Genomic DNA, 22,651 nt, shown 5'->3' with positions numbered 1-22,651 from the left:
TTTTTCATTCTGCTATAAAGAGTAAAGACGACTATTATGAACTACAAACTCAGCTATTTCTTCTTGAGTCTGTTGACACTATCTGACACTATCATACCGTACGAACCGAGCTAAATTCTTACTCCATTAATTGCACAGGATTGTGAACTGCATGTGTGTGAAAGAGCGGTGTTGAAGAATCATATTAATATAGATATGTCCAAAACTTTTATCAACTAAAACTAACTATATGGTCTATATCATTTTCACTGGTACAAAACGTAAAAACGCCCTACATTTGCAGTTTACTGCGACAAACATCAAAGCTGGCACCTATTTCACGACACAAGCACCTACCATTTACATACAATACCTTTCTTCACGATCAATATTGCTCAAAAGTGTTGGAAAAGCAAATTGCTATCAAACGTTTTATCGCAAAAGGAAATTACTGCTTCCTGAAAGAAACACCTTTTGCTAACAAATGGGTATCACATCCTAAAATAGACGAAAACCTCTCGACGTTTCCATAAAAGCCTTGAGGGCAAAACATTTCAGAAATTTACAACCTTGTTTCTCTGGGAACGAGGTTACCACAAATATTGATGAAAGTTCTATGAATATCTGCTACATCGTGGTTATATTGGAACGCACCTTTTTCGTTAACTTTGAACTATTTTATAGTTATGCAGTGATTTTATAAATCATAGCCCACAGGAAAAATATTCTTCGTCTATTTCTTTAATTTCTTCGTGGATCAACAACTGTTGCAGCACCCACTTTCTCTTAAGGTAATGCTACACGAAACAACTTTCAACATCAACTCGCTACACAACAATGTTTTGAAAAAGGTTTAAGCGTCAAATACGATATATATGAGAAACGATTTATGAAAGAACTTTTATTTGATTATATCAGTGAAATTACTACATGATAGTGGCATTTTAGATACCCCCAAATTGAAAAACACATATTATCAAAACTCTTCAAAGAAAAGTTCTCAATAGTTTCTTCGTCTATCCTTTTCTGAAAGACTTCACATCGGTTTGTTCCTTCTCCGAGGTTGGTTCAATGTGCTGTTGTAAAAGTTCATGGCCTCTTGTCACCTTCCAGTTGTCAGGATGAGCCAATGATTTCGAGTAGGGTCGACCAGTGGCAGGCTCCAGTTTTTCCCAATATTCACGTCCAGCTCTGGAGGGTAGAAGCGAGCAAATTTTAAAACACATTCACACACAAACACCAGGAGTTTATCAGAAAATCACAGTAGAATACATGAATAACTTTATTAGACAGAAATGATCTTGTAGCATAAAGCTTGAAGAATTGAAATAATTCTGAAACAGTTCTCATACCTTGCTCGAACCCAAGGTTTCGTGTGATACCTTAAACTTGTCCCCCATTCTTCGTGTTTTTCAGCTCCAATGCACTCTCGACCGCGTTCCTTTGCAAGCTAGAACACAAGCGCAATTCATTTCCTTTTTGTCACGCATAAATCTCAAACACTTCCCAGGATGTTTAAGCTTTAATTCTAACGTGAAGTCATGGTAGTTCTTCTCACCTCCTGGGAGATGGCACGAATGTGATACGGTTCAAAGCCGCAGCATCCTCCAATGTATCGAACTCCTAGATCGTAAGCTTCCCGAGCGTATTTGTGCATATCCCATCTGGTGAGAATACGTGGTTCAAGGGCTGGAAAGAAGGGATGACAGGAAACTTGATATGACAGAGGAGATGATGCGAATATTGTTAACAGATGAAATGATGACAGGAATCGTGATGAAAGAAGAAGAGATGACAGAACAGGAATCTTGGTGACAGAAGAGGACAGAAATCTTGATAGTTGAAGATTAAGAGATGACCAAACAGGAATCTTGGTGACAGAAAAAGAGATGACTGGAATCTTGATGGTAGAAGAAATGACAGAACGGATATCTTGATGACAGAAGAGGAGAGGACAGAAATCTTGATGGTTGAAGATTAAGAGATGACAGAACAGGAATCTTGGTGACAGAAGAGATAAGAGGGAACTTGATATGACAGAAGAAGAGTTAAGTGAAATTTTAATGACAGAAGAGATGATATACTAAGAGATTTTTATGGGGAGGTAATTACCAAAAGGAAACTCTGGCAGATCAATGAAGCCCTGCCTGCCACAGTCAGGTGTGTGATACCCCAGTGGTTGTACCATGAGATGAGCTTTCAATCCAGCTGCATTTAAACCCTCCTTCATCTTCTTCACAGCTTGTAGACATACGAAGGGATCAAAATGACAGTTGATACCGACAATGTCCGCACCTGGAGAGCAAGGAAACATTGTTATATTCTAAATCTTCTTCAGGTATTTGTGCTAAGGAAGGGTGATCTTCTATCAGCAGTTTTGATCCAGGATGGTGTTTCAAGGTTGAGAAATATGTGAAGTTAGCCTGTGAACTGGACTACTAATTGAGGTTGCAGGATACACAACCTAACTTGTATCAAACTAAATACTCACCAGCTTTGACTAGACGCACAGCACATTCACCAGTTGGTACACCATGAACATCACCATCCGGTCCAATACATAGAGATGCAGCAACAGGAAGACCAGTCTCTTTAAGGACTTCAACTGCCCAAACCGCTTCTTCAACATGCTCAAAATACTTCATGAACAGAAAGAAATTCAATACTTGTTAGTTGATAAAATTTTGTGGACATGAAAGTTCTCGATTATTACATAAAGGTTTCTCACCTCGGCTAGCAAAAAGTCAGCCTTATTCTCAACAAAAACCTTGGTTTGTTTTCGAAATTCTTCCTGGACTTTTTCTTTGCTTCCTTCACTCAAGTATGTTGGAGTTTGACAGACCCCACCAAGCCAGAGGCAGCCAAATTCTTTTGAAACTTGCTTAGCAAGATCACATGAAGCTTGGTTCACTGAGGTACACTAAAATTTTGAAACAAAACCAACAATTAGCAAGCTTCTTGTGTGTTTTTTTGACTAGTAAAATATACAAAAAGAAAACATCATATTTAAGCTTTTGACAAACCCCTATTTTTCCTGCTTCATTGCCACGATTCTCAAGTTTGTCCTCGCTGGCATAAAATGTGAATGCTTGAGCAATATCAGCACCAGCACGACAGAATTCTCTGTGTAGCTGAAGCACTATACAATAGATACAATGGTTAATATCCAGCTAAAGAAACATATTTATGGACTGATAAGTCGATCTATGTATCATTTAGTCATACCAGCTTCAGGGTGCTCAACAGATGCCTCCGGGGTCCATGGTCCTGCCTTCACATAACCTCTCTTTTCTAATGCGAACACAAAACCACCATCTCCGATGACCATCTCACCTCCATTCAAACGTTCAAGAATACCTTTCTAGAAAAGTAAGTAATATTTCCATGTGTTATTGGAAAACAAATACATAGAAATCTATATACCATATTAAAGTAAAGTTAATACCAATATACAAGTAGATATTGTGAGAGCAATTTATGCAAGTTGACACGTATTTAATGCATACTATGGTATAATTTATCCACATATGCATAAGTTATGTGTCATAATTTATCTACATATGCATAAATTATATGTCCAACCATAACACAACCCAACCGAATGTGTTGTAAAAAACTTTAGAATAACGTCCTTGAAAAGATATTTCAATACAAAGACTTTTGGTATTTCACTTCGTTAAAATGCAATTAAAAATACTGAAAATAGCAAGCTCGCAAGCCAGGGTTTTTATTCTCGAAACAACTATAGCCTTGGGCTTTTTTATAATATATGCCAATTAAATTGTTGACGACGCTCTGTAAAACTAGGAGAAACGCTGAACTAAAAGATGCAAAGCAAAACTAGGAGGTGCAATACCATGTGTGTTAGTTCAGCTAAATCAAAAGATAAATCCCACCTGAGGATTTATTACACGTGTCGTTTTAAAAATATCGTACATAACATATTGATTTCCTTTATACAAATCAATGCCTTAACATGCATTTTAAAAGGCAGATCGATTGAACAATAATTTTATAAAATAGATTGCAAAATTCTAGCTTTTAGGCTGTCTCTTCTATTGCCTAATCTTTCTTAAGAACACGAGGTTATGCTAAGCCCTAATATGTACATTTGTACATCTCTCATGTTTTACATCAGCTACATGCAAGATAAAGGCACAAGACGTTCACTACGTGAAAACAAGATAACAAAATATGTCATACTCACTTTTTCCGACATAATTGTAGCTCAGATCAGCAGAGAAACGTCGCCCAAAACAGCTAGAGAAACCACATGAAGCAATACTGTGCGTTCTTTTATAATTCACGGTCACAACACAAGGAACCAGTCTTGCAAAACAGGTTTGTCTGGTCGGTAGAAGTTGTAACGCATGATTACGCATCTGGATATTCCATACTAAATTTTACAACTATTTACGGATATTCACGCCTATTATTTTAATTTAATTGTATGGTTTTTGACAAAAAATTGCGCGGAAGGAGATATTAGTAATCATAAGTTTGAATCTTTGAGACGTTTACAATGCAATGCCAGAAGCCAGAAGTGCGCGTAAGGAAACTTGATATAAACAATGAAATATATATACACCCTTCTGTAGTTAATTGATATGAACAATCAACATCAATAAACAATGACCAGAATCGGTAGAATTAAACAGGTTTTGTGAGAATCAGGCCATTTTGTATCCTCCTTGCACATTGCACAACTTCAAGTTCATTTGAGAAATAATTATTGGCTATGTTAGCCTTCAAGTATTCATTTGCCCAAAAATCAAACTACTAAGATAAAACAACAGGATAACATGAGTTTTTCATCCTCTATAGATTTTACTCTTGCAATAGTACTAATGTACTTATTATTTATTGACCTTGACTATGAGTATCCTAATCTAATCCACACCACGCCTCAGCCACACCGCTCATTCTTGTCAAACAAGAATTTCCGGTCCGAAGATAAACAAACCTGATTGTTATTGTGCAAGACGGCCGCTGTATTAATCTGTGACCAGGGGTTATAATCGAACGATACAAAGATCTTTCAAGCCACACAAAATGGCCTCAAAAAATACGGCGATCTTTGCTGCAGGTGCCTTCCTTAGGAGGAAATTCGTTAGCACAAATATCAGCGCATGCAAACGCTTGTGCACTTAGTTTTCGACACAGTTTTGCATTGAAAGACACGCGATCGTATAGCACAAATGGGTTTGTACGAATCACTTAAATTATGAACTTTAATAGTCATGCAACTCGAGCCTTTTGCTTTCAAATATATAAACATATATTGTGGCATATCAATTAAGTTAATCAGGGGGTGGTAATGATTTGAAAGTATATGAAGTCATGAAGACAGCCGTGAGCAACTCCCCCCCCCTGGAAAGAAGTTTTTCTTGCTCTGTTTCTGTCTTTTTCATTCATATCCAGCAAATGCGAGAAATGCATCCACATTGAGTTATATGAACAATGACCACACAGATCATATGTTTTGTGAAAATGCATGGTGCTGTGTTTAGCAAACCAAATCTCACATCCGTAATATATGTATAGAATCCTCTGTCACCATGCTTGTGGTGCTTGCGTCTTGACTGTGCATGTGCAATGTGGAGTATATTTAAATATGTCCCACAATAAGTGAATAAGAAAATCTTATATGAAATCCTGAGGTAGTTCAATGTTTATGGTATTTAACCATGCTGTGTGTATTGGATGCCTAAAATGTTTTTCAATAACTCGATAAAGGGCTCCAAAACTAAACAAGAGATTGAAGGAGACATCAGAATGTGTTATTATTGGAGGGGGAATTATGGGTACCAGCATTGCGTATCATCTAGCGAAAGCTGGAATGAAAGATGTTGTATTACTGGAGAAAACAGAGTTGACTGCCGGCTCAACCTGGCATGCAGTAAGTTGATGTCTGGAATGATCACAATGGAAGCAAACTGTCTGTTCCCCTGTGACTAAAGCAGTGGCACCTAATAATGGGTCCAAAGCATGTCATATTTTGGAGGTTAACACCCTCTCTTGAGGCTTGCATCCACCACTTACAGTGCCCCAATCCTGAGTATCTTTCCTCTACTTCCCCTTCCATCATTTCACTGGCCTTGCCTGTTATACACCTTCCAAAATTTAGGCTGGTCTAACAACAACATTCAATGCTGGTATTAACCTGAAGAAAGTTCATTACTACAGCGTGCAGTTGTTTAAAACACTTGAGGAAGAAACAGGACAGGTAATTGTTGTTCCTTGATGCTTTTGATTCCTCTTTTCATTTGCCAGAAATGATCTCATTCATTTGGTCTTCTTCACAAGCACATTTTCTTATTTTAAACAGGAAATTGGATGGCATGATCCAGGTACATTAAGGCTAGCCTGTATTCCCCAGCGTGTGGATGAACTGAGATATCAAATGGCACGTCAGGGTTGCCGGGAAGCAGAGCAATATCTGATTGGTCCAGACAAGATTGCAGAACTTCATCCATTGTTAAACATGAATAACATCCTTGCTGCATTGTATAATCCAGGTGAGGGTGATAACTTACTTTTTATTCCATTGTGTTTACATTATAATATACAAATAAGTCATGTACCAGTCTAGAATGATGTAAATTGTATTTCAGGTGATGGACATGTAGACCCATATTCGCTTTCTCATGCCTTTGCCATTGGTGCACGTAAATATGGGGCTGAGTTTTACATGCCAGCTCCAGTGAGAGGCCTTAATCAGAGGGAAAATGGAGAGTGGGATGTTGAAACTGATCATGGAACAATTCATGCTAAACGTATTGTGAATGCTGCCGGTAAGGAGACCAGAACTCACTGCAAGCCATCACAAAGTTGTTATTCAGGGATGGAGTTTGTAATCACATGATCTCCATCTGTGATTCTACCATATTCTCCATACTTTTAAGCATGCCATTGCTATCATTTCTTAATTTGTAACCCTTGTTTGTCTGACAGAGACAATGATGATCTATTATTTCCAGGTTTCTGGTCACGAGAAATAGGGAAAATGGTTGGTGTGGAACATCCACTGTGTCCAATACACCATCAGTATATGGTTACAACCACCATTCCTGAGGTAGAAGCTCTTGAGAAAGAGCTGCCTGTCATTAGAGACTTGGAAGGTGGTTATTATGGGAGACAGGAGCGACAGGGGATCCTAATAGGACCCTATGAGTCAGTTGAGAAGATGAGGCTACAAGATGATTGGTAAAATAATCTTATTAAGTTAATCTTATTTTCCCATAAGAAAAATCTAAGCTACTGTAACCACACTGAGACAAGTTGTGCAATCATAACCCAACAATTTTAAATATATTTCTCATGACTAGGTGGGATGGAGTGCCTCCAAACTTTGGCAAAGAACTTTTTGAGAGTGATTTGGACCGACTCAGTGAACATATTGAAGCAGCAATGGACATGATTCCTGTGTTGAAAACTGCTGAAATAGCAAGTGTTGTTGCAGGTCCTATTACATACACCCCAGATGTGGTAGGCTTGCTAGGACCTTCCCATGAAGTCTACAACTATTGGTTAGCAACAGGATCTGGATATGGTATTATTCACTCTGGTATGGTAGCTGAGTTCTGTGAGGTTAAATAATGGTTACTGTATTGGTTATATATGTAACCAATGTAATTGTTACTGTATTGGTTAATATTGGTTACGGTTGGATCCTATACCATTGGATCAGCATGATATATTTTTCATCCATTTGATTCATGGTAATGTACATACTGTAGAATACCATCTATACTGGATCCCCACATTCAACTAAATCAGTACTCGTCTAACTATAATATTCTTCTTTCCTAAAGCTGGTTTTGCACGATATCTGACACACTGGATGATTCACGGTGAACCGCTTCATGAAATGAGTGATAACGACCCTGGACGATACGGAAAATGGACAACGAAGGAATATGTCCATGAAAAATGTCGTGAAACCTATGGTTTTAACAACATCTTAGTTTTTCCGAAGGAGGAACGGCCGTACGGTCGTGAGATGAGGATTAATCCAATTTATGATGTATGGGCATTATATATTAGAACATTTTTATCTCAAGTAACAATTAGATATAGTTGTTTGGTAGAGCCTGAGGTCTAGGGCAATATTAGACAAGCATGACAAGCATATGAGAAAAATAGTGGAACAAGAAGAGCATTTCTTGCATGTAAATAAAAGGAAAGGATCAATCAATCATTTATACCCTTGTACAAAGATGAAGGATATGTTTCATGTTTGACGGCGACACTCCCAGTGTAGTAACAATGTCATTACCATGAGTATAACTTTTTTACAGAAACTGGTTTTAAAAGGAGCTGAGATGGGAGTCCATGCTGGCTGGGAGCAACCAAACTGGTTTTCACAACCTGGTGAGGGCGGATATGAGCCAAGTTTCCGACGTACAAACTGGTTTGAACCAGTTGGACGAGAATGTGAACTTGTTCTGAACAAAGTTGGTGTGATTGACCTTACTCCTTTCGGGAAATTTGAAATCACTGGTTCTCAAGCGACGGAATTCTTGGACTATATGGTTGCCAATAAATTACCAAAGGTTTGTTAAGATCATATCCATACGATCGGTCCGTACGCTTCTGCAAAGTTTTGTCCTCATGAATGAAAGGTCTTGTCTTTTTCTGTTATCAGGTTGGATCAACGAACATAAGTCATCTGATTACACCAAGTGGCAGAGTCTATGCTGAATTGACGATCACCTCATCTTCTCTGCAATGTCTACCACCTCACATCTTCTTCAGATCTCTTCATTTCATAATATCTCTGACCAGCTCTCCTTCATCTCTTCTTATTACGTGTCCATATCATCTCAACCTTGCTTCCCTCATCTTCTCTGCAATGTCTATACCACCTCACATCTTCTTCAGATCTCTTCATTTCATATTATCCCTGACCAGCTCTCCTTCATCTCTTCTTATTACGTGTCCATATCATCTCAACCTTGCATCCCACGTCAATCTGTCCTAACTTCCAGATGGTTGAACGACCACGCCCGCCAATACACAGATGTTACGATTACCAACGTCACGGATGATATTGGAACTCTGGGTATCGCAGGCCCTCGCTCTAGAGAAGTCTTAAGTAAACTCACCGACACGGACATGAGCCATGGAAAATTCAAGTTTCTAACAGTCAAAGACATTGATATTGCTGGTATTCAAGTGAAGGCGTTACGATTGTCATACACAGGTACAATCTGAATTACTGAATGTTTGAAACTTTACTAACCTTATTTAGACTACCAAGGGTCCAAGGTCTACTTCCAAACTATATTCCTGGTGTATCCAGTAAGAACCATTTTTTTTGTCGAGCTTTTCGTTCGGTGGTACTGGAGGTATTTATACAATACAATATACAATCTTCTTGCCCCAGGGGAGTTGGGCTGGGAGCTGTACTGTCAAATGGATCAGTTAGAAGCTTTGTATGACGCCCTTATGAAGGCTGGTGAGGAATATGGCATAGGAGACTTTGGTACATACGCCATGACTAGTATGAGAGTTGAAAAAGGATTTCGTGCATGGGGGAGCGAGGTAATTGATACAATCATATCGAATAATTCATCCCTAATTGATATTCTAATTATATAATCGATATTCTAATTATATAATTCATGGTAGTTATTGGTGGAGTAACACTATAGTTCCTCTCTATTTAGATGAATATGGACACGAATCCTTTCGAAGTCGGTCTTGGTTTCTTTATTAAACTAGACAAGGTTAGCAACATGAAACATATACTGCATTACGTTAGGAGATCTCAACTAAATGTATTTAACATCTTTCCAGCCAACAGAATTTATTGGGAAGGAAGCATTGAAGCAGATCGAAAAGGAAGGTTTGACAAGAAAATGTGTTTGTTTGACCGTGGATACAACGGATGTTGACCCAGAGGGAGATGAAACCGTCTGGCATAACGGAAAGGTTGAGATATTTTCTATCCTGTATTATCCTGTATTGAAGCACCAGCAGGGGGGGGCGATGTTGGAATATGAAGGAATGAGCCCAGGATTGAACTAAAAACATTTTTTCTCCAGGTTGTTGGCGTGACGACCTCAGGATGTTTTGGTTGGCAGGTTAGAAGAAGTGTTGCATACGCATTGCTTCCCATAGAGCTGTGCGAGAAAGGTCAAGAGGTTGAGGTGGAATTGCTGGGTGAACGATGTCTAGCGAGAGTGGAGAACGATCCTTTGGTCGACATTGAAATAGTTCGATATAGGAAAATGTTGAAGGAACAGAAAAAGGCGTCAAAATAAAGTCAGAAAGAAGGACCCTCAATCCCGCAGGATTTGAAAACAGCAGTAAATTATTGTGAAAAAAAGCGAGAAATGAACGAATCAAACCGGACGACATTCGTTCATCGTTGAATAGGATATTTTTTTGTAGAAAAATCAATTTATCTTTAGAGAAATATGCATTAGGCAACAATATAAATGATGTTGTATATAGACGCATTGTAAGCCAATTCAATAAAAATATTTAAATTTTGAATTTAGTTCCTAAGTAATATGCAATGTTTGCAATTAATTTTAATGGGTTTCATAATTCGTCAATTAATTTTTATGTATTTTGTCAATTAAAAAAAGGATTTACGTATGCTATTACATGACTGGCGAATGTTTTGCCACAACTCGCCTAAAAGTTTCATTCAACATAATATCCGAATCTTATCGGATTTCAGGAATCATCATTAACATCCCCACAATCTTCAGCATTGCTTGAATTCCTCACAGTCCCTTCAGGATCCTTTTCTATCACATGAGTATCCCCATTATCAACATCTGATGCCTCATCACAGTCTTTCACTCCAGTAAAAGAAGTGTCATTTGAGTCCTGTTGGACTGGTTTGTCATTGGTCCTCTGATGATCCCTGTATTCCTCAGTTACCCTCTTTATCCCATCTTCATTATCTTCAATCCCACAAGGACACTCACTTACATTCTCATTTACTTTCACATTTGTGCAAACGTCAGTACCAGACGTTTCATCTTTGTCTCTTTCTTCACATTCAATCATATCACTTGTAACACAGGTTTCCACATTTGCAGGAAATTGTGTTTTATCCATTGCACACAATTCTCTCTTAATTGATTTTGTCTTAGGTATTTTTCCATGATCAGGCTTTGAATCACTGATTTTATCTGCATTGTTAAGCAATACAGTGTCTTGCATTTGAACCTGATCATTATCAACATCTGGACCCTTAATTTTTGAGCTCAAACCATCATTTCCCTCAACAATTTTGCTATCAACCAACTCAGAGTTTTTATTTTGTGTTTTACTCATACCTTTCTCCTCTTCGTCTTTTTCTTTTTCATTATTCTTAGTTTTGCTTTTCCCTTTCTTATTCTTAGTTCTTTCTTTTGAACTGGTACCATAAGTTGGTTCACTTGCCTCTTCTTTTTCCAAACGATCTTCAAGATCTTTTCGCAGATTAAACGTTGCTATTTAAGAAAATTTAAAATGCGTCAAAACTACAATTACGTATCATAGAAAAGATGAAACCCCATTGAAACGAAACTTCAGCCAAATTATGTCTTAACACTCACCTTCAAAGGACTCAGGATATTGTCTCTGTAGTCTTACCTTGAGACGTCTAAAATGAATGAATGAAGTATTTCAAGTTTTACTTATGTCTTCCTAAACCATCCAATGTAAAATGCAGTCATACCTTATCCTTAAGAAGACATTTGTCAAGTCTTTCTTAAGATCAACCAAAAGTCGTGTATGTTGAAGAAACATGTGTTGTAAGACATCATACTTTGATGATGAGAAGTCATTAAACTTTCCAAGCAGTTCGTTGGTTCTTGCAAAGTTTTTGATGCTACAAAAAGTAATGTTGATCATTTAATAGTTTTAAATAGATCACCAAATACAGAAATACAGGCACAGTCATTCTTTATTCTAAATCAGTGGCAAGGCAGAGCTCACATTTATTCATAAATAAACTAAAATACGAACCTTTTATTCTGGATGGACATAATTTTTTCAATATCGTCCTTTCTAATTGAGACAGTCATAGCAAGACCCAGGTCAAAATTTTGAGCGTGCCTTGGCAGATTTGAACCGCCTTCCATAACAGGGTGATCGTTTCCTTTAACCGTGTTTCTGGATGAATCACGGCTTAATTTGTTCTTATTTGACATGATTTAGTTTGAAAACTATTGTAAAATAATTTGGAGAAATTGTATTAAAAAAACCACAAATTTTTAGTCCTTTATTTTGACAACTTGAGCCTGCGCTGAAATGGTATGGTTGGAGATACTTCATTTTAGTATACCACTTGGTATCAAAATGGCTGCTGTTTAGTGTTTATGAAAGTCCAGACTTCAGAGGTTGTGACTTGTGTGGACTATAATTCCAACTATAATCTTACTAAAATATTATTTGCACTCGTTTGTGTCAATCAAAAAGAGAATCATACAGAAAAAAATGGAAATGCAGGCGCGTGTTTGTGTTTTTCATTTTCAATACAGTGACCATTGACCAATGAACTGAACTGCTGATTGACAAATGATAAAATACTTGCGCAAAATGAATTTTTTGTTTGGAAAGCACATCAAAATGGCCGAATAGGAGAAGTTAAACCGCAAGTGTAAACATGCATTGTGTGCTGCCGCAGATATGATGCCTGAATCGTGCTTTGTGTAAACACCTTGTGTAAACTTGACTTGTATAAAACCTGTTGCGGATAAGGAAATTGAAACTTGAAGGCGCATAGTGGACTATGAAATCGCACATTAAAGCATTTGTTCTTGGCGATTAAAGGATTATAAACTTCAGGGATTAGTTTTGCGTAAGGCCAATATACATTACAATAAATACTCGAGATAATCGAAAGCAAAAAATATCAAAATATCAGGCAGTTACAAAAGCTTCCAAACAAAATGTAACAAAAGTTGACGGGAGCTCGCGTGAGAACTGAAAGTTGTCCAAAATCTATAATAGCATTATAAATGGTATTCATCACCTTTGAATTTTCAAGGAACAATTAACACCTCTTCAGGAAACTGTAGTTTATCTGAGTATGTTTAGAAGCGACAAAGTGATTTATCATACACACGCGAACGCCATAGAAAATATGACAAATTAATACGTTTTTAGAATAAATCTTTATGCCATTAAAACGAAAACGAAAATTTTAGAACAAATTTAAAGCATCAATTAAGAGTCGGCACATTATTTGCCATATGGTCTAAGATTATATATACTACATTATACTTTTAAATTTTACTGATCAGCCTCTTTATCTCTCTTTATGTACAATACTGATATGACCTTAAAGCTCTTTTTGCGAGCCTTTCGCTTTTAAAACTCTAATTCCTTTTAAAGATCTCGAAATAATACGATTTCATTTTTGTCTTCGTACTGAAGTTAAAATATATATACTTGCTCGCCAGACTTTAATGAAACAGAGGCAAATGAAATTTGAATATTTGCCCACAGTTTGTATGCTAATTGTGAATATTTCTTAGTAATATTTTGTCTGTATTTAAGTGTTGCAACAGCGGCCAAACGAACAGCAATGTCCCTCAGGGTTTTATAAGGAATATTGAAATTTCGTATAGGTACAGTTATTTTAAAATCTAGATTTAAATTGTCGTTACAAATCCCCATGTTCCATTAAATTATTAAGTCCATCTGCTATTTCACCACGTACGTCTTTAAAAGAGTCTGTCTGGAACAGTTTATCTAATAGCTCCCCGTTCGAGAAATAGTCAAAAACATGATCGACTCGGCCGTGTGATTTCTGCGTAAGATGACTATCGATCAGAGAATGTAAAGATTTCTTCGCCTCGCATAGTGAATTTGTCAAGAACTGGCGGTCATATGTAAAATCAACCTCGTGGAAACTCACTATAGTCATGGCTGTCGTTTTGAATTGGTTTCGAAATGCTTCTGCCGCTTTCATATCAGCCTCGCTGAACTGCTTATTTCTGTATAACACACCAATCTTTACTGCTATTTTGATCAGGTCTTTGAGCAACTTCTCAGCTTCTTTCTTATTCCCTGTATCTCGCTTGGCGACCGTATAAAGGTTGTCGAATAAGCCGCTTGTCGTGTCGTCCACAAAGACTTTAGCCACATTCTTGCTTGCCAATTTTCCCAATATTTTCTTCTGCGCCTGAATTGCGAAATGCTTTGAACTAAAGTTACCAGATTCGGCCATGTTGTATTAAGCAACTCCTAAAGTAAACGGCTGCGTGTTAATCAGGAAATATCAGTAAACATCAGCGAACAGCAAGGGGGAGTTTGTTATTCCACGGCAAAGATATGTACATTATAATGACAGTAAAATGCAGAGCGGGTGGCCCAAATAGGCAGACTAAACTATACAAAGTAAACGACATACTTCCCACCTCGTTTCCCACTTTACGTATAAGACTTCTTATTTGTTAAATTCGAGTCTGATAGCACTTCAAATCATCCGTAGTTGAGCCGCAATCAACATAAATGACACACGAAACACGACGAGAATGTGAGGCGTTCGATTGGAACATAAATTTCTTTACAAAAGCGTGAGAAAGAAACGCATTGGGCGCCACACCAAAGCAGGACACAAAACAGCTCTTCCGCTGTCTAAAGAGCCTAATATTGGACTGGTTAGGCACATCAGATCGCCTAATAATCTCGCGATGCGCACTTAGCTCTCAAAATAAGAATTCATCAGTTGTGAAATTAACATTTGTATGTCATGTGACACCAAATTAGGAAATTGATACCGCCATATGTCCCAACGGGGGCCTTTGTGCTCACGCGCAGATGGGAAATTTGCAAAAATAATACATTCATTCCTTCTGAAACGTTTTTTTACTGTTTGCACTGCCCAACGTATAAATATTGAAACAGCAAAAACGCGAAATTCAATAAAACAGTCAAGAACGATTATATTCATAGCATATTTGTTGTTTTATAATGTGGCCTCTATTAAGGGTGTCGCGCCCCAAAATGCACCTGTTCTTTGTCTCTGTTGCCACGGGGACAGTCTTTAATAGATTTAATTTAAAATCTGTTTGGAAATAGAAAGTAGTCTCAAGATAAAAATGTGGGACGAAGTATTGCTGGACATCATTTCTGATAAGATATTTATTGCTGATCAACGATAAGAACATCGTTTACGTCAATATGATGTCGTTGCACGAAATTTCCGTTACTGATTTCACGGTATCTAAGAATCGGTGAATGATTTTGTTTTAAAACTGATTTAGCGCGGGCGGTTCATCTGAGTTTTTACTAAAATAGCGAGCGCGATTCTTATGGTCATGAGGAGATATGTCAAACGATTTCTGGGGTAATTCTAGGATAATTCTGATCAAGATTGGATAACCTCAATCACCTCAACCACATATGTCCATCTCTTCTTAGGAAGAGTGAGGACATGCAGTGTTTCCTAGTATTATTAATACCTGAACTTTGTTTACGTGGACGAATGTGTCTATATGTGTCCCACGAAGATTATAGCTATTGTGAACCGATTTAAAAAATAGGTTTATTCCCTACTTATCTTTGTATACGGAATATATATACGGATTAAGATATTATCCACACAATCTCCCTTTGCCTGTCTCACCATTGAATAAGATAAGAAAACCAAAATGGCAAAACCAGATGCCACTGAGCCTTCCTGAAACGTTTCGCATCGATAACAAGATTGAATCCTCAAACGGTGTTGAAACTGCTGAATTTTATTCTTGGGGGAGGGTAGAGGGGGGGAGATCAAGTGACATCTATTAGTTTCTTCGTTTATGCGGAGGACCAAAGCAGCTTGGTCGTTTGACGTTTTGGAGCAACGATTGGTTGCAAATGCATAGGATAGATTTCGTGTATTATTCTGGTCTCTGACATTGAAAATATTCACTGCTTTTTATTATCCACAAAATTTGACCTGTTCCAATAGAAACCAGGTACCGTGTACTGTGTAAACGTGGTCTTAGCATATGTTTGCGCTTCATCTATTTGCCAAGCCAATTGAGGGAATAGAAGGATCTTTAATCAAGTATTCAGGTTTTCATGCGGAACTACGGTCGTAAACCGGATGTTTACACAACATGACCACAAGTACACAAACGAAAGTGGTCAATTATCGACTAAATATTATTTTAGAGTAGTCTATGAGATAAATATAAAACATTGGAAGGAAAACATGCCAAGAGTTTTATACAAGCGGGCGATTATACCCCGACACTTATTTATATTTTAATTTATCAAAAATTTTACTACGGTCATGGAGGCCACTTTGGCCCGTGGTAATCTCCGTGGGAAATCAAAAATTCTTCTATTCTAAATTGATATAATATAAAATATGAGTTTAAGGTGAAAGTCTATTTTAGTTGAACACTGCTTACGTATAATATGCAGGGAATACCGGGCTGTCTTTGTGTTGAGTTTCATGAGGTTTCTAGCTGTAGAAGGCATCGATTTTGCTCGCATACATTTTTGCAATAATAGGTCGCCTCATTTTCATGGTTGGACCTGAATAAAAGAGAGTTGTAATTGACGCAATTGTCGGCTAATTAATTTTGGTAATTTAATTAAGAATAATTCACGACCTATTGCTCGTCTCATGTTAACGGTCGAACTGATTGGAAAGGAGTTGTAATTGTCACAAATTGCAGCTAATTAATGTCGGTAATTCAATTAAGAATAATTTAAATAATCAATTAAAAGGTAAAGTGAATAAGCAGAACCTACCTAGTTCGCCACCAGGAACGGAAAAATCATGTTCAAGAATGCACCATTTTTGAATCTGAAAAACAACAAGGTTTTTGTGAGATCTGTTTGGAACTAATCGTTCTTGTTAAATAACGTATACTTATACTTGAATGATGTAATAAATCTGAAATTCCTTCCTCTGAGAAATTTCAACAAAGGGGGAAGAGTGCCACCATACCTTTTGCGCTCGAGATGTAGCTTTTTCATTGTAACGATCTATTCCATCTTGAATTGACTTCATAATTTTTTCATCATTCTTTTCCAAAAATTCTGAGACAGTTTTAATTTCTACGCCATGTTGTTTACAGTAATCTCTTGCGAGTTCTGTGAGGTCGTTCAATGGTTCACCAGTTTCCAAATTCATCTCGCTCTGAACGAAGAAAAAGAAGCTATGTTTTCACTTCACTCTGCCATCAAATTCATTTCTGACAGGTGTTTTATACTCTAGTGATAGTACGTGTCGGGGCTGCAAATGAACTAAAGCCAAAGCAGTCTGCTTTATCAATTCAGGGATTGCAATGTACCTTGATGGTTAAAAGACAAGACAGGAACTTTCTTTTATCACCGATCAACATCGCATTGCTGATGATTGGGACTTCAACTTTCAACTGATCTTCTATTGGAACTGGAGCAATGTTCTCACCTCCAGCCGTAATGATTATTTCTGGAATAAAAATAATTTCGCTAGTTTATTACAAGTCAACATTACTTGTGCCGGAACGCTACAGCGCTGGGATTTCACTGTTTCTACAGCACGAAATTATAAATAAGGCAACTGTTAGTAAGAATTACGTCTTACTTGACCAAAATTGCCACAGGAAAGTAAACTACCATAAGTTAGTCATAATCATCACCTTTTATTCTGCCAGTGATAAACAGGAATCCATTCTGAGCAAGACAAGAAATAAAATTAAACGAGAAACGAAAGATCACGATATTACATACTTTGAATTGTATCCAAACCTTGTCTATCTTGCCAATGTCACCAGAATGTAAGTATCCATCACTATCCATCGTTTCTTTTGTCTTTTCCTCGTTATTCAAATAACCCATGAAAACATGGCGGCCTAACATGCATATCTAAGTGAATGAACATAAAGTAACTTGATTGTGGTAAAGTCCATGTTTACCCTTGCGACTTTCGTCTTTTCATGGATGCAAACGAGTGAATGGCTATAAATTCTCACTATAAACGCAAGAATGGCAGGCGCCATGATTCAAACTTTCGTAACTTATCGACTCGTTTCAATGGAAAAGGGGAAAATTAAGTGCTCTGGTACAGACTGAACAACGCTGTACGGCACGTTGTACCATATTGTACCACGTTGTACCATATTGTATTATATTGTACCAGGTTGTACCATATTGTATTACATTGTACCACGTTGTACCATATTTGTGTACCAAGTTGTACCACGTTGTACCATATTGTAACACGTTGTATCGTATTGTACCACATTGTACCATACTGTACCTCCCCATTTCCATCTTGGTCCGGTTCATGAATCTTCATTTGAAGTCCATCAACCGCTGCTCCACACGCGCCTGTGAGATTTCTCCTAGCCTTCCCGACAGTCATCGGTCCTGAGCACTCACTCATACCATACAGCTCATATAGCGGTATATTGAGACTTTGGTAATAGCGCAGTGTTTCCATGGTGATTGGGGCTGCGCCCGTTGCTAAATGTCGACAGCGGTCAAGACCAAGAGCTGCTCTAACCTGGTTGAAAATAAGACGTATTTAGTTCATCTATTAGGCTGATTTCCATTGCCCTGTATCGATAACTCTGGTTGACTATGCGACATTGGAGATTGTGTCATAGTTTTCCCTACCTTCTTAAACACCAAAGCGTTTGCAACAGTCCATCCAAACGGTACCGAAGCTCTAATTACAAAAAAGACATAGATTAATAGATCTCAGGCTACAATGGGGGAGGTTTAAGGAGGGAAACGACCGGTTTCAAGCTGTTTAGTCCAGCACCAAAACGCAAATATCTCACCCTTGTTCTAAATTCATATTTCCCCGAAGACCAACGCCTTTTGCCCAAGTTGAGATTTTCTTTTTCATGCCCGTCGTACTTCGACCAATTGTCTGTAATTTCTCCATAATCTTCTCCCAAACTCTACCATAAAGAATTCAAAACGTTCAGGCTTTCAATAAATGCACGCGTAACAACCGCAATACTCAGGTCGAATTAACGTTCAAACCTTGGAACTGCCATCACCAAAGTTGGTCTCACTTCTTTCAAAGTCTCGCCAAGACTTCCCTTGAACACCGAACAAAAAACGCAAGATTTTGATTAACTTTCAAAAAAATATGGAAGTCAGATTTCAAAGATGTTACCTTTAATGCATCAGGCTTAGCAAACCATAAAGTTCCAGCACAATGTTGTGCCATGTAAATATCCATCAACTGCAACAAAATTCATTATACCATCTTATTTATTATATCTATTACAACTAAGCTGGGATTGAAGATAATTTGTTTCTATAATTTCTAACCTGGGCAGCAATGTGACTCAACGGAAGAAAACTGATGGTGCATTCATTTTTATACTCCATGTTCATAAATTTAACTGACACCCCACTCGTGTAGACAACCTGAAAATATTACAGTAGTATAGTAAGTTACATTGTACGATAGTCCAGTATGATAATGGCTCAGTGGGTGCTTCTTCTAGACCGCAACTGATCTTTCTATTTTCTCTGGATGGACATTCAAGCAATTTAGTACTTACATTGTCATGAGATAGCATTACCCCTTTGGGATTGCCTGTTGTGCCTGACTAAAACAGAATGTATAAATTATTGAGTGTACATCCCTTCATGCACTACCAGACCACTCCTAGCTGATGTGACCACATCACAATTCTATATGTTGGACTGAAACTTACAGTATAGACCAAAGTGCAACATTGGTTTGCTTTCAGAGAACCAATTCTTGCATCTAACTCAGTGTCATCACAGGACTTTCCTAATTCCATAAAATCTTTCCACTAGATTAAAAAACAAGATTCTTCATTGACATTGTATGCATTGGCTCTGTGGTTAGTGCAAATATGATACAATTTCGTATGAATGCTCCTCCCCCCTTGTGCCTTAAAATCGTCAAAACATTTCAGGCTGGAGGCATTTCAGACTCCATTAATATAAGCATCGTTCATACCGTATAAACATTAGGTTTGGATTTGTCCTCCAATTCACCAGTGTACTGAATAACAGCCTTAAGATTTGGCAACTCATCCCAAATCTAGATCAAGGAAGGAAATGTCAGTGATGTTTTGATGGCCAGCATTTCACTTTAACATACTGTAATTTCTCTCAGGAGCTGAAAGTGGGTATCACTTTCATTAAAACAGGAGTGAAAAGAGATGCATTTCTTCCTAAATACCTTTAAAATTTTATCAAGTTGTATTTTATTCTCCACAACGACAATACTGCTATTGGAATCCTCTATCACATATTTACAGGCCTCGGGAGAGTTTGTTGTGTAAATGCCAACAGCCAAACCTCTAACAAAAGAAAGGTTTTTAGCATCAATTGCATTGAATGACATATGTGGGGATTGTCACTAATTCACTCAACTCCTATGCAACGTAAGGGACTTTCTATTTAGAGTCAAATGCATATGCACCTGGATGAAACTGGATGAAGAAAAGATTGAGACTTTAAAGAGACTTTCAAGATCTGATACATTTTCAGAGTACCATAGTTATTACGTTGCCCTTTTGAATTAAGCTGTGGTTATAACTATATTGCATAGCTTCATCACACAATATATTTATACCATAGTACCATATACCTTGCAAAAATTGCAGCAACATCTGAAATAAGCCATTCTGGTGAATTAAAGCCAATTATAGATACACCATTAAAGCTTTCCAAACCAAGCTATAAAAATTTCCAATTAAGATGAATAAAAGAATTATGTATTTGAGAGCAGTAGGTTATATTTGACCTAACTTTTGCCTGACTAAAGATTGCATGATGCATGATTAGGTAGGAGAAATTTTCTAGACATTTTGTGGTGAACTTTCAATTTAGGTGTTTTGATGGCAGGCAAAACATAATTTGGTATGCAAAAATTAATGGCTTATTTATACAATATATGGTTTTGTGGCATGCCATTTTTGACAACTGCTGGGATTGACTAATTTTGATAGCTTATTAAGAATGCATGTTTTTTCAAGTCTTTAAACATTAAATTTCCATAATTGCTTGTATTACAAAGGGAATTACTTCACATCAAAGCTGAAAAATATATACTAGCATATATAACTTCATCACATCATTTTTTCGTTTAGTTGCAATTGTATGAGCAAAAAAGCTGTATGGTACGCATTTAAAGGCTGTTCAAGTTCATTACTGTAATTGGACCACCCAATGGAGTTCTCAGGCTTGCATAGACAAGCTAAGATCGCAAACATTTTTGTTATGCAATATGAGATTGACTTTGAACTCTTGCATAAAAAAAAGATATAATATCATTCAACAAAGACCTTACAACAATAAAAGTTGAAAGTGTTCACATGATAATCACATGGGTCAGCAGGCCACATGGTGTGAGGAATGCAATTGCCACTATATCATATATAGGTCATATATACTCAATATATTAAGCATGTCTGGGATTTCATGGAATGACCTTCAATAAACTTCTAAAATCATTTCTAAGAATGAATTGTAATAGAAAACCAAGCATTTTCAGGCTTGCTAAACAAAAATCTAGTGAATTTGATACATTGAAGATGAAAATAAATTAGCATGCACTGCCAATTATAGATTTTTACTTTCCCCCTACCAATATTATGTCGAGACATATCCTAGTCATCCAGGAAACGCAAATTTCAGACATGATAGGTATTATCACAATCGGATAATTTTCTACACATAAGATTCAATATTTTACGCAGTATTTTTTACCCTATTCAAATGCAAATTGACACATTGTAATAGTATCAGCAGCTACGTATATAACAAAATATATTTTTCACATCAACGAATACTGCATATCCCAACTGTGAGATCCCATATTTTGAATATTTTTTTAAATATTTCAAGGGTTAAATGCGGAAAAGCTTTCAGGATATTATAATTTTTAATACAAAGCTACAAGCACCAAAATATTTCATGAACAAGAATTCTTTCTATAATACAAGTGGCATTTTTAAGACAATTTAAAAACGCATTTTCCCCTCACGAATACTCGAAATATACACAAATACTCAATAAACAAAATAAGATAATTTACCTTGATAAAACCTTTGGCAGCGGTTCTTATATCAGCCATGTACTGAGAATACGTCCATTTCTGCCACTGATCATTACGTTTCACTGCCAAAGCTACGCAATCTCCAGCTTTCTCCGCAGTGCGTTTAAACAAGTCATAAACTGTTATTGGCGTAGTGTTATCATGTTCAGTAGTTCCTACACGTATTTTAACTGCACCATCAGCATCGGTTGTCCAGTATTCCTCGGCTGGAGCTAAGAATTCGCCTTCGCTCGAACTTGAAGCGACTGGTTTGGAGCCATTTTCTTTTGCCGGATCATTGTTAATTTCTTTCGAATCCGACTTGCTGTCTATTAACACATCTGAGACGGAAACTGTCGCAGTAACCTCCGCAGTTTCTGCCATTTTATGTGTTGTTTATTTTAAAGTACTACGAGTCAAATTTCGAGCTTGAAATGTACACGTTTTGTGCTAATACCACTCTTGACTGTTTGCCCAGTTTCAGTTTGCCCCAGTTCATTGGTTTGCATAGTCCATTGTCCCGCCCACCTATCGCCCACCTTCCACCCGCCATTCCACCCGCCTACAAATCACCCCAAGCCTGGAAAAACATGACACACTCTGGAGAATTCTTGACTTCTTGTCTCACAATTTAAATATGCATACTTTTCAGTCTGTGGGGGTCAGGGGTGGGAAAGATGCTTTCAATAAGCTGAG

At 37.3% G+C, this 22,651-nt stretch overlaps 5 protein-coding genes across 7 annotated transcripts; 1 reads left to right on the top strand and 4 right to left on the bottom strand.

Moving 5' to 3' along the window:
- Positions 1 to 871: 871 nt before the first annotated feature.
- Positions 872 to 4,310, bottom strand: LOC114533873 (betaine--homocysteine S-methyltransferase 1-like). The gene is made up of 9 exons (XM_028555494.1): positions 4,187 to 4,310; positions 3,205 to 3,340; positions 3,003 to 3,118; positions 2,708 to 2,899; positions 2,471 to 2,618; positions 2,092 to 2,274; positions 1,538 to 1,668; positions 1,332 to 1,429; positions 872 to 1,170 (listed from the first exon to the last, which is right to left on the bottom strand). Exons 1-9 carry the CDS (start codon positions 4,196 to 4,198, stop codon positions 996 to 998), a joined length of 1,191 nt encoding a protein of 396 aa, XP_028411295.1. The 5' UTR covers positions 4,199 to 4,310; the 3' UTR covers positions 872 to 995.
- A 674-nt stretch (positions 4,311 to 4,984) lies between these two features.
- Positions 4,985 to 10,464, top strand: LOC114533878 (dimethylglycine dehydrogenase, mitochondrial-like; the record flags this gene model as incomplete). The annotated part of the gene is made up of 15 exons (XM_028555499.1): positions 4,985 to 5,181; positions 5,716 to 5,878; positions 6,107 to 6,205; positions 6,308 to 6,497; positions 6,594 to 6,773; positions 6,960 to 7,185; positions 7,308 to 7,546; positions 7,794 to 8,005; positions 8,280 to 8,534; positions 8,627 to 8,790; positions 8,970 to 9,184; positions 9,368 to 9,525; positions 9,651 to 9,710; positions 9,781 to 9,915; positions 10,029 to 10,464. Coding segments are annotated over 15 exons (2,712 nt in total), but the record flags the coding sequence as incomplete, so codon positions are not given.
- A 17-nt stretch (positions 10,465 to 10,481) lies between these two features.
- Positions 10,482 to 12,198, bottom strand: LOC114533874 (myb-like protein X). The gene is made up of 4 exons (XM_028555495.1): positions 11,953 to 12,198; positions 11,663 to 11,815; positions 11,541 to 11,587; positions 10,482 to 11,435 (listed from the first exon to the last, which is right to left on the bottom strand). Exons 1-4 carry the CDS (start codon positions 12,135 to 12,137, stop codon positions 10,669 to 10,671), a joined length of 1,152 nt encoding a protein of 383 aa, XP_028411296.1. The 5' UTR covers positions 12,138 to 12,198; the 3' UTR covers positions 10,482 to 10,668.
- Positions 12,199 to 13,094: 896 nt separating this feature from the next.
- On the bottom strand, positions 13,095 to 14,690 carry LOC114533876 (tumor necrosis factor alpha-induced protein 8-like protein). 2 transcript variants are annotated; one of them, XM_028555498.1, is made up of 2 exons: positions 14,345 to 14,690; positions 13,095 to 14,178 (listed from the first exon to the last, which is right to left on the bottom strand). In XM_028555498.1, the coding sequence occupies exon 2, from the start codon at positions 14,159 to 14,161 to the stop codon at positions 13,595 to 13,597; it is 567 nt and encodes a 188-aa protein (XP_028411299.1). In that variant the 5' UTR covers positions 14,162 to 14,178; positions 14,345 to 14,690; the 3' UTR covers positions 13,095 to 13,594. The 2 variants fall into 2 exon arrangements, with proteins under 2 accessions (XP_028411299.1, XP_028411298.1); XM_028555497.1 differs by having other exon boundaries at positions 13,096 to 14,178; positions 14,352 to 14,688.
- A 992-nt stretch (positions 14,691 to 15,682) lies between these two features.
- LOC114533871 (long-chain-fatty-acid--CoA ligase ACSBG2-like) lies at positions 15,683 to 22,456 on the bottom strand. 2 transcript variants are annotated; one of them, XM_028555492.1, is made up of 19 exons: positions 21,956 to 22,456; positions 20,507 to 20,595; positions 20,096 to 20,216; positions 19,871 to 19,954; positions 19,599 to 19,700; positions 19,443 to 19,490; positions 19,207 to 19,305; positions 19,049 to 19,117; positions 18,913 to 18,971; positions 18,705 to 18,827; positions 18,538 to 18,589; positions 18,179 to 18,424; positions 17,668 to 17,784; positions 17,559 to 17,592; positions 17,229 to 17,368; positions 16,883 to 17,074; positions 16,684 to 16,738; positions 16,358 to 16,464; positions 15,683 to 16,272 (listed from the first exon to the last, which is right to left on the bottom strand). In XM_028555492.1, exons 1-18 carry the CDS (start codon positions 22,337 to 22,339, stop codon positions 16,391 to 16,393), a joined length of 2,088 nt encoding a protein of 695 aa, XP_028411293.1. In that variant the 5' UTR covers positions 22,340 to 22,456; the 3' UTR covers positions 15,683 to 16,272; positions 16,358 to 16,390. The 2 variants fall into 2 exon arrangements, with proteins under 2 accessions (XP_028411293.1, XP_028411292.1); XM_028555491.1 differs by having other exon boundaries at positions 15,685 to 16,464.
- Positions 22,457 to 22,651: the final 195 nt, after the last annotated feature.

This window comes from Dendronephthya gigantea, unplaced genomic scaffold (assembly GCF_004324835.1).
Source record: "Dendronephthya gigantea isolate DGI-Jeju-01 unplaced genomic scaffold, DenGig_1.0 000095F, whole genome shotgun sequence".
In the NCBI taxonomy this organism is placed as follows: domain Eukaryota; kingdom Metazoa; phylum Cnidaria; class Anthozoa; order Malacalcyonacea; family Nephtheidae; genus Dendronephthya; species Dendronephthya gigantea.
This window is presented reverse-complemented; position numbering and strand designations above follow the sequence as displayed.

Excerpts from the sequence above, each read along its gene's own strand:
- LOC114533871 (XM_028555492.1), bottom strand. The coding sequence starts at position 22,339 with ATGGCAGAAACTGCGGAGGTTACTGCGACAGTTTCCGTCTCAGATGTG. Across the intron at positions 19,491-19,598 it reads GTTGCACTTTGGTCTATACT|TCAGGCACAACAGGCAATCC; the intron begins GTAAGTTTCAGT and ends ATTCTGTTTTAG. Across the intron at positions 17,593-17,667 it reads ACATTGGCAAGATAGACAAG|AATGGATTCCTGTTTATCAC; the intron begins GTTTGGATACAA and ends TGTCTTGCTCAG.
- LOC114533876 (XM_028555498.1), bottom strand. The coding sequence starts at position 14,161 with ATGGCCGAATCTGGTAACTTTAGTTCAAAGCATTTCGCAATTCAGGCG.
- LOC114533873 (XM_028555494.1), bottom strand. Across the intron at positions 2,619-2,707 it reads CTGACTTTTTGCTAGCCGAG|TATTTTGAGCATGTTGAAGA; the intron begins GTGAGAAACCTT and ends CTGTTCATGAAG. Across the intron at positions 1,171-1,331 it reads AAACCTTGGGTTCGAGCAAG|AGCTGGACGTGAATATTGGG; the intron begins GTATGAGAACTG and ends TCTACCCTCCAG.
- LOC114533874 (XM_028555495.1), bottom strand. The coding sequence starts at position 12,137 with ATGTCAAATAAGAACAAATTAAGCCGTGATTCATCCAGAAACACGGTT. Across the intron at positions 11,816-11,952 it reads ATGTCCATCCAGAATAAAAG|CATCAAAAACTTTGCAAGAA; the intron begins GTTCGTATTTTA and ends TACTTTTTGTAG. Across the intron at positions 11,588-11,662 it reads AATGTCTTCTTAAGGATAAG|ACGTCTCAAGGTAAGACTAC; the intron begins GTATGACTGCAT and ends CATTCATTTTAG.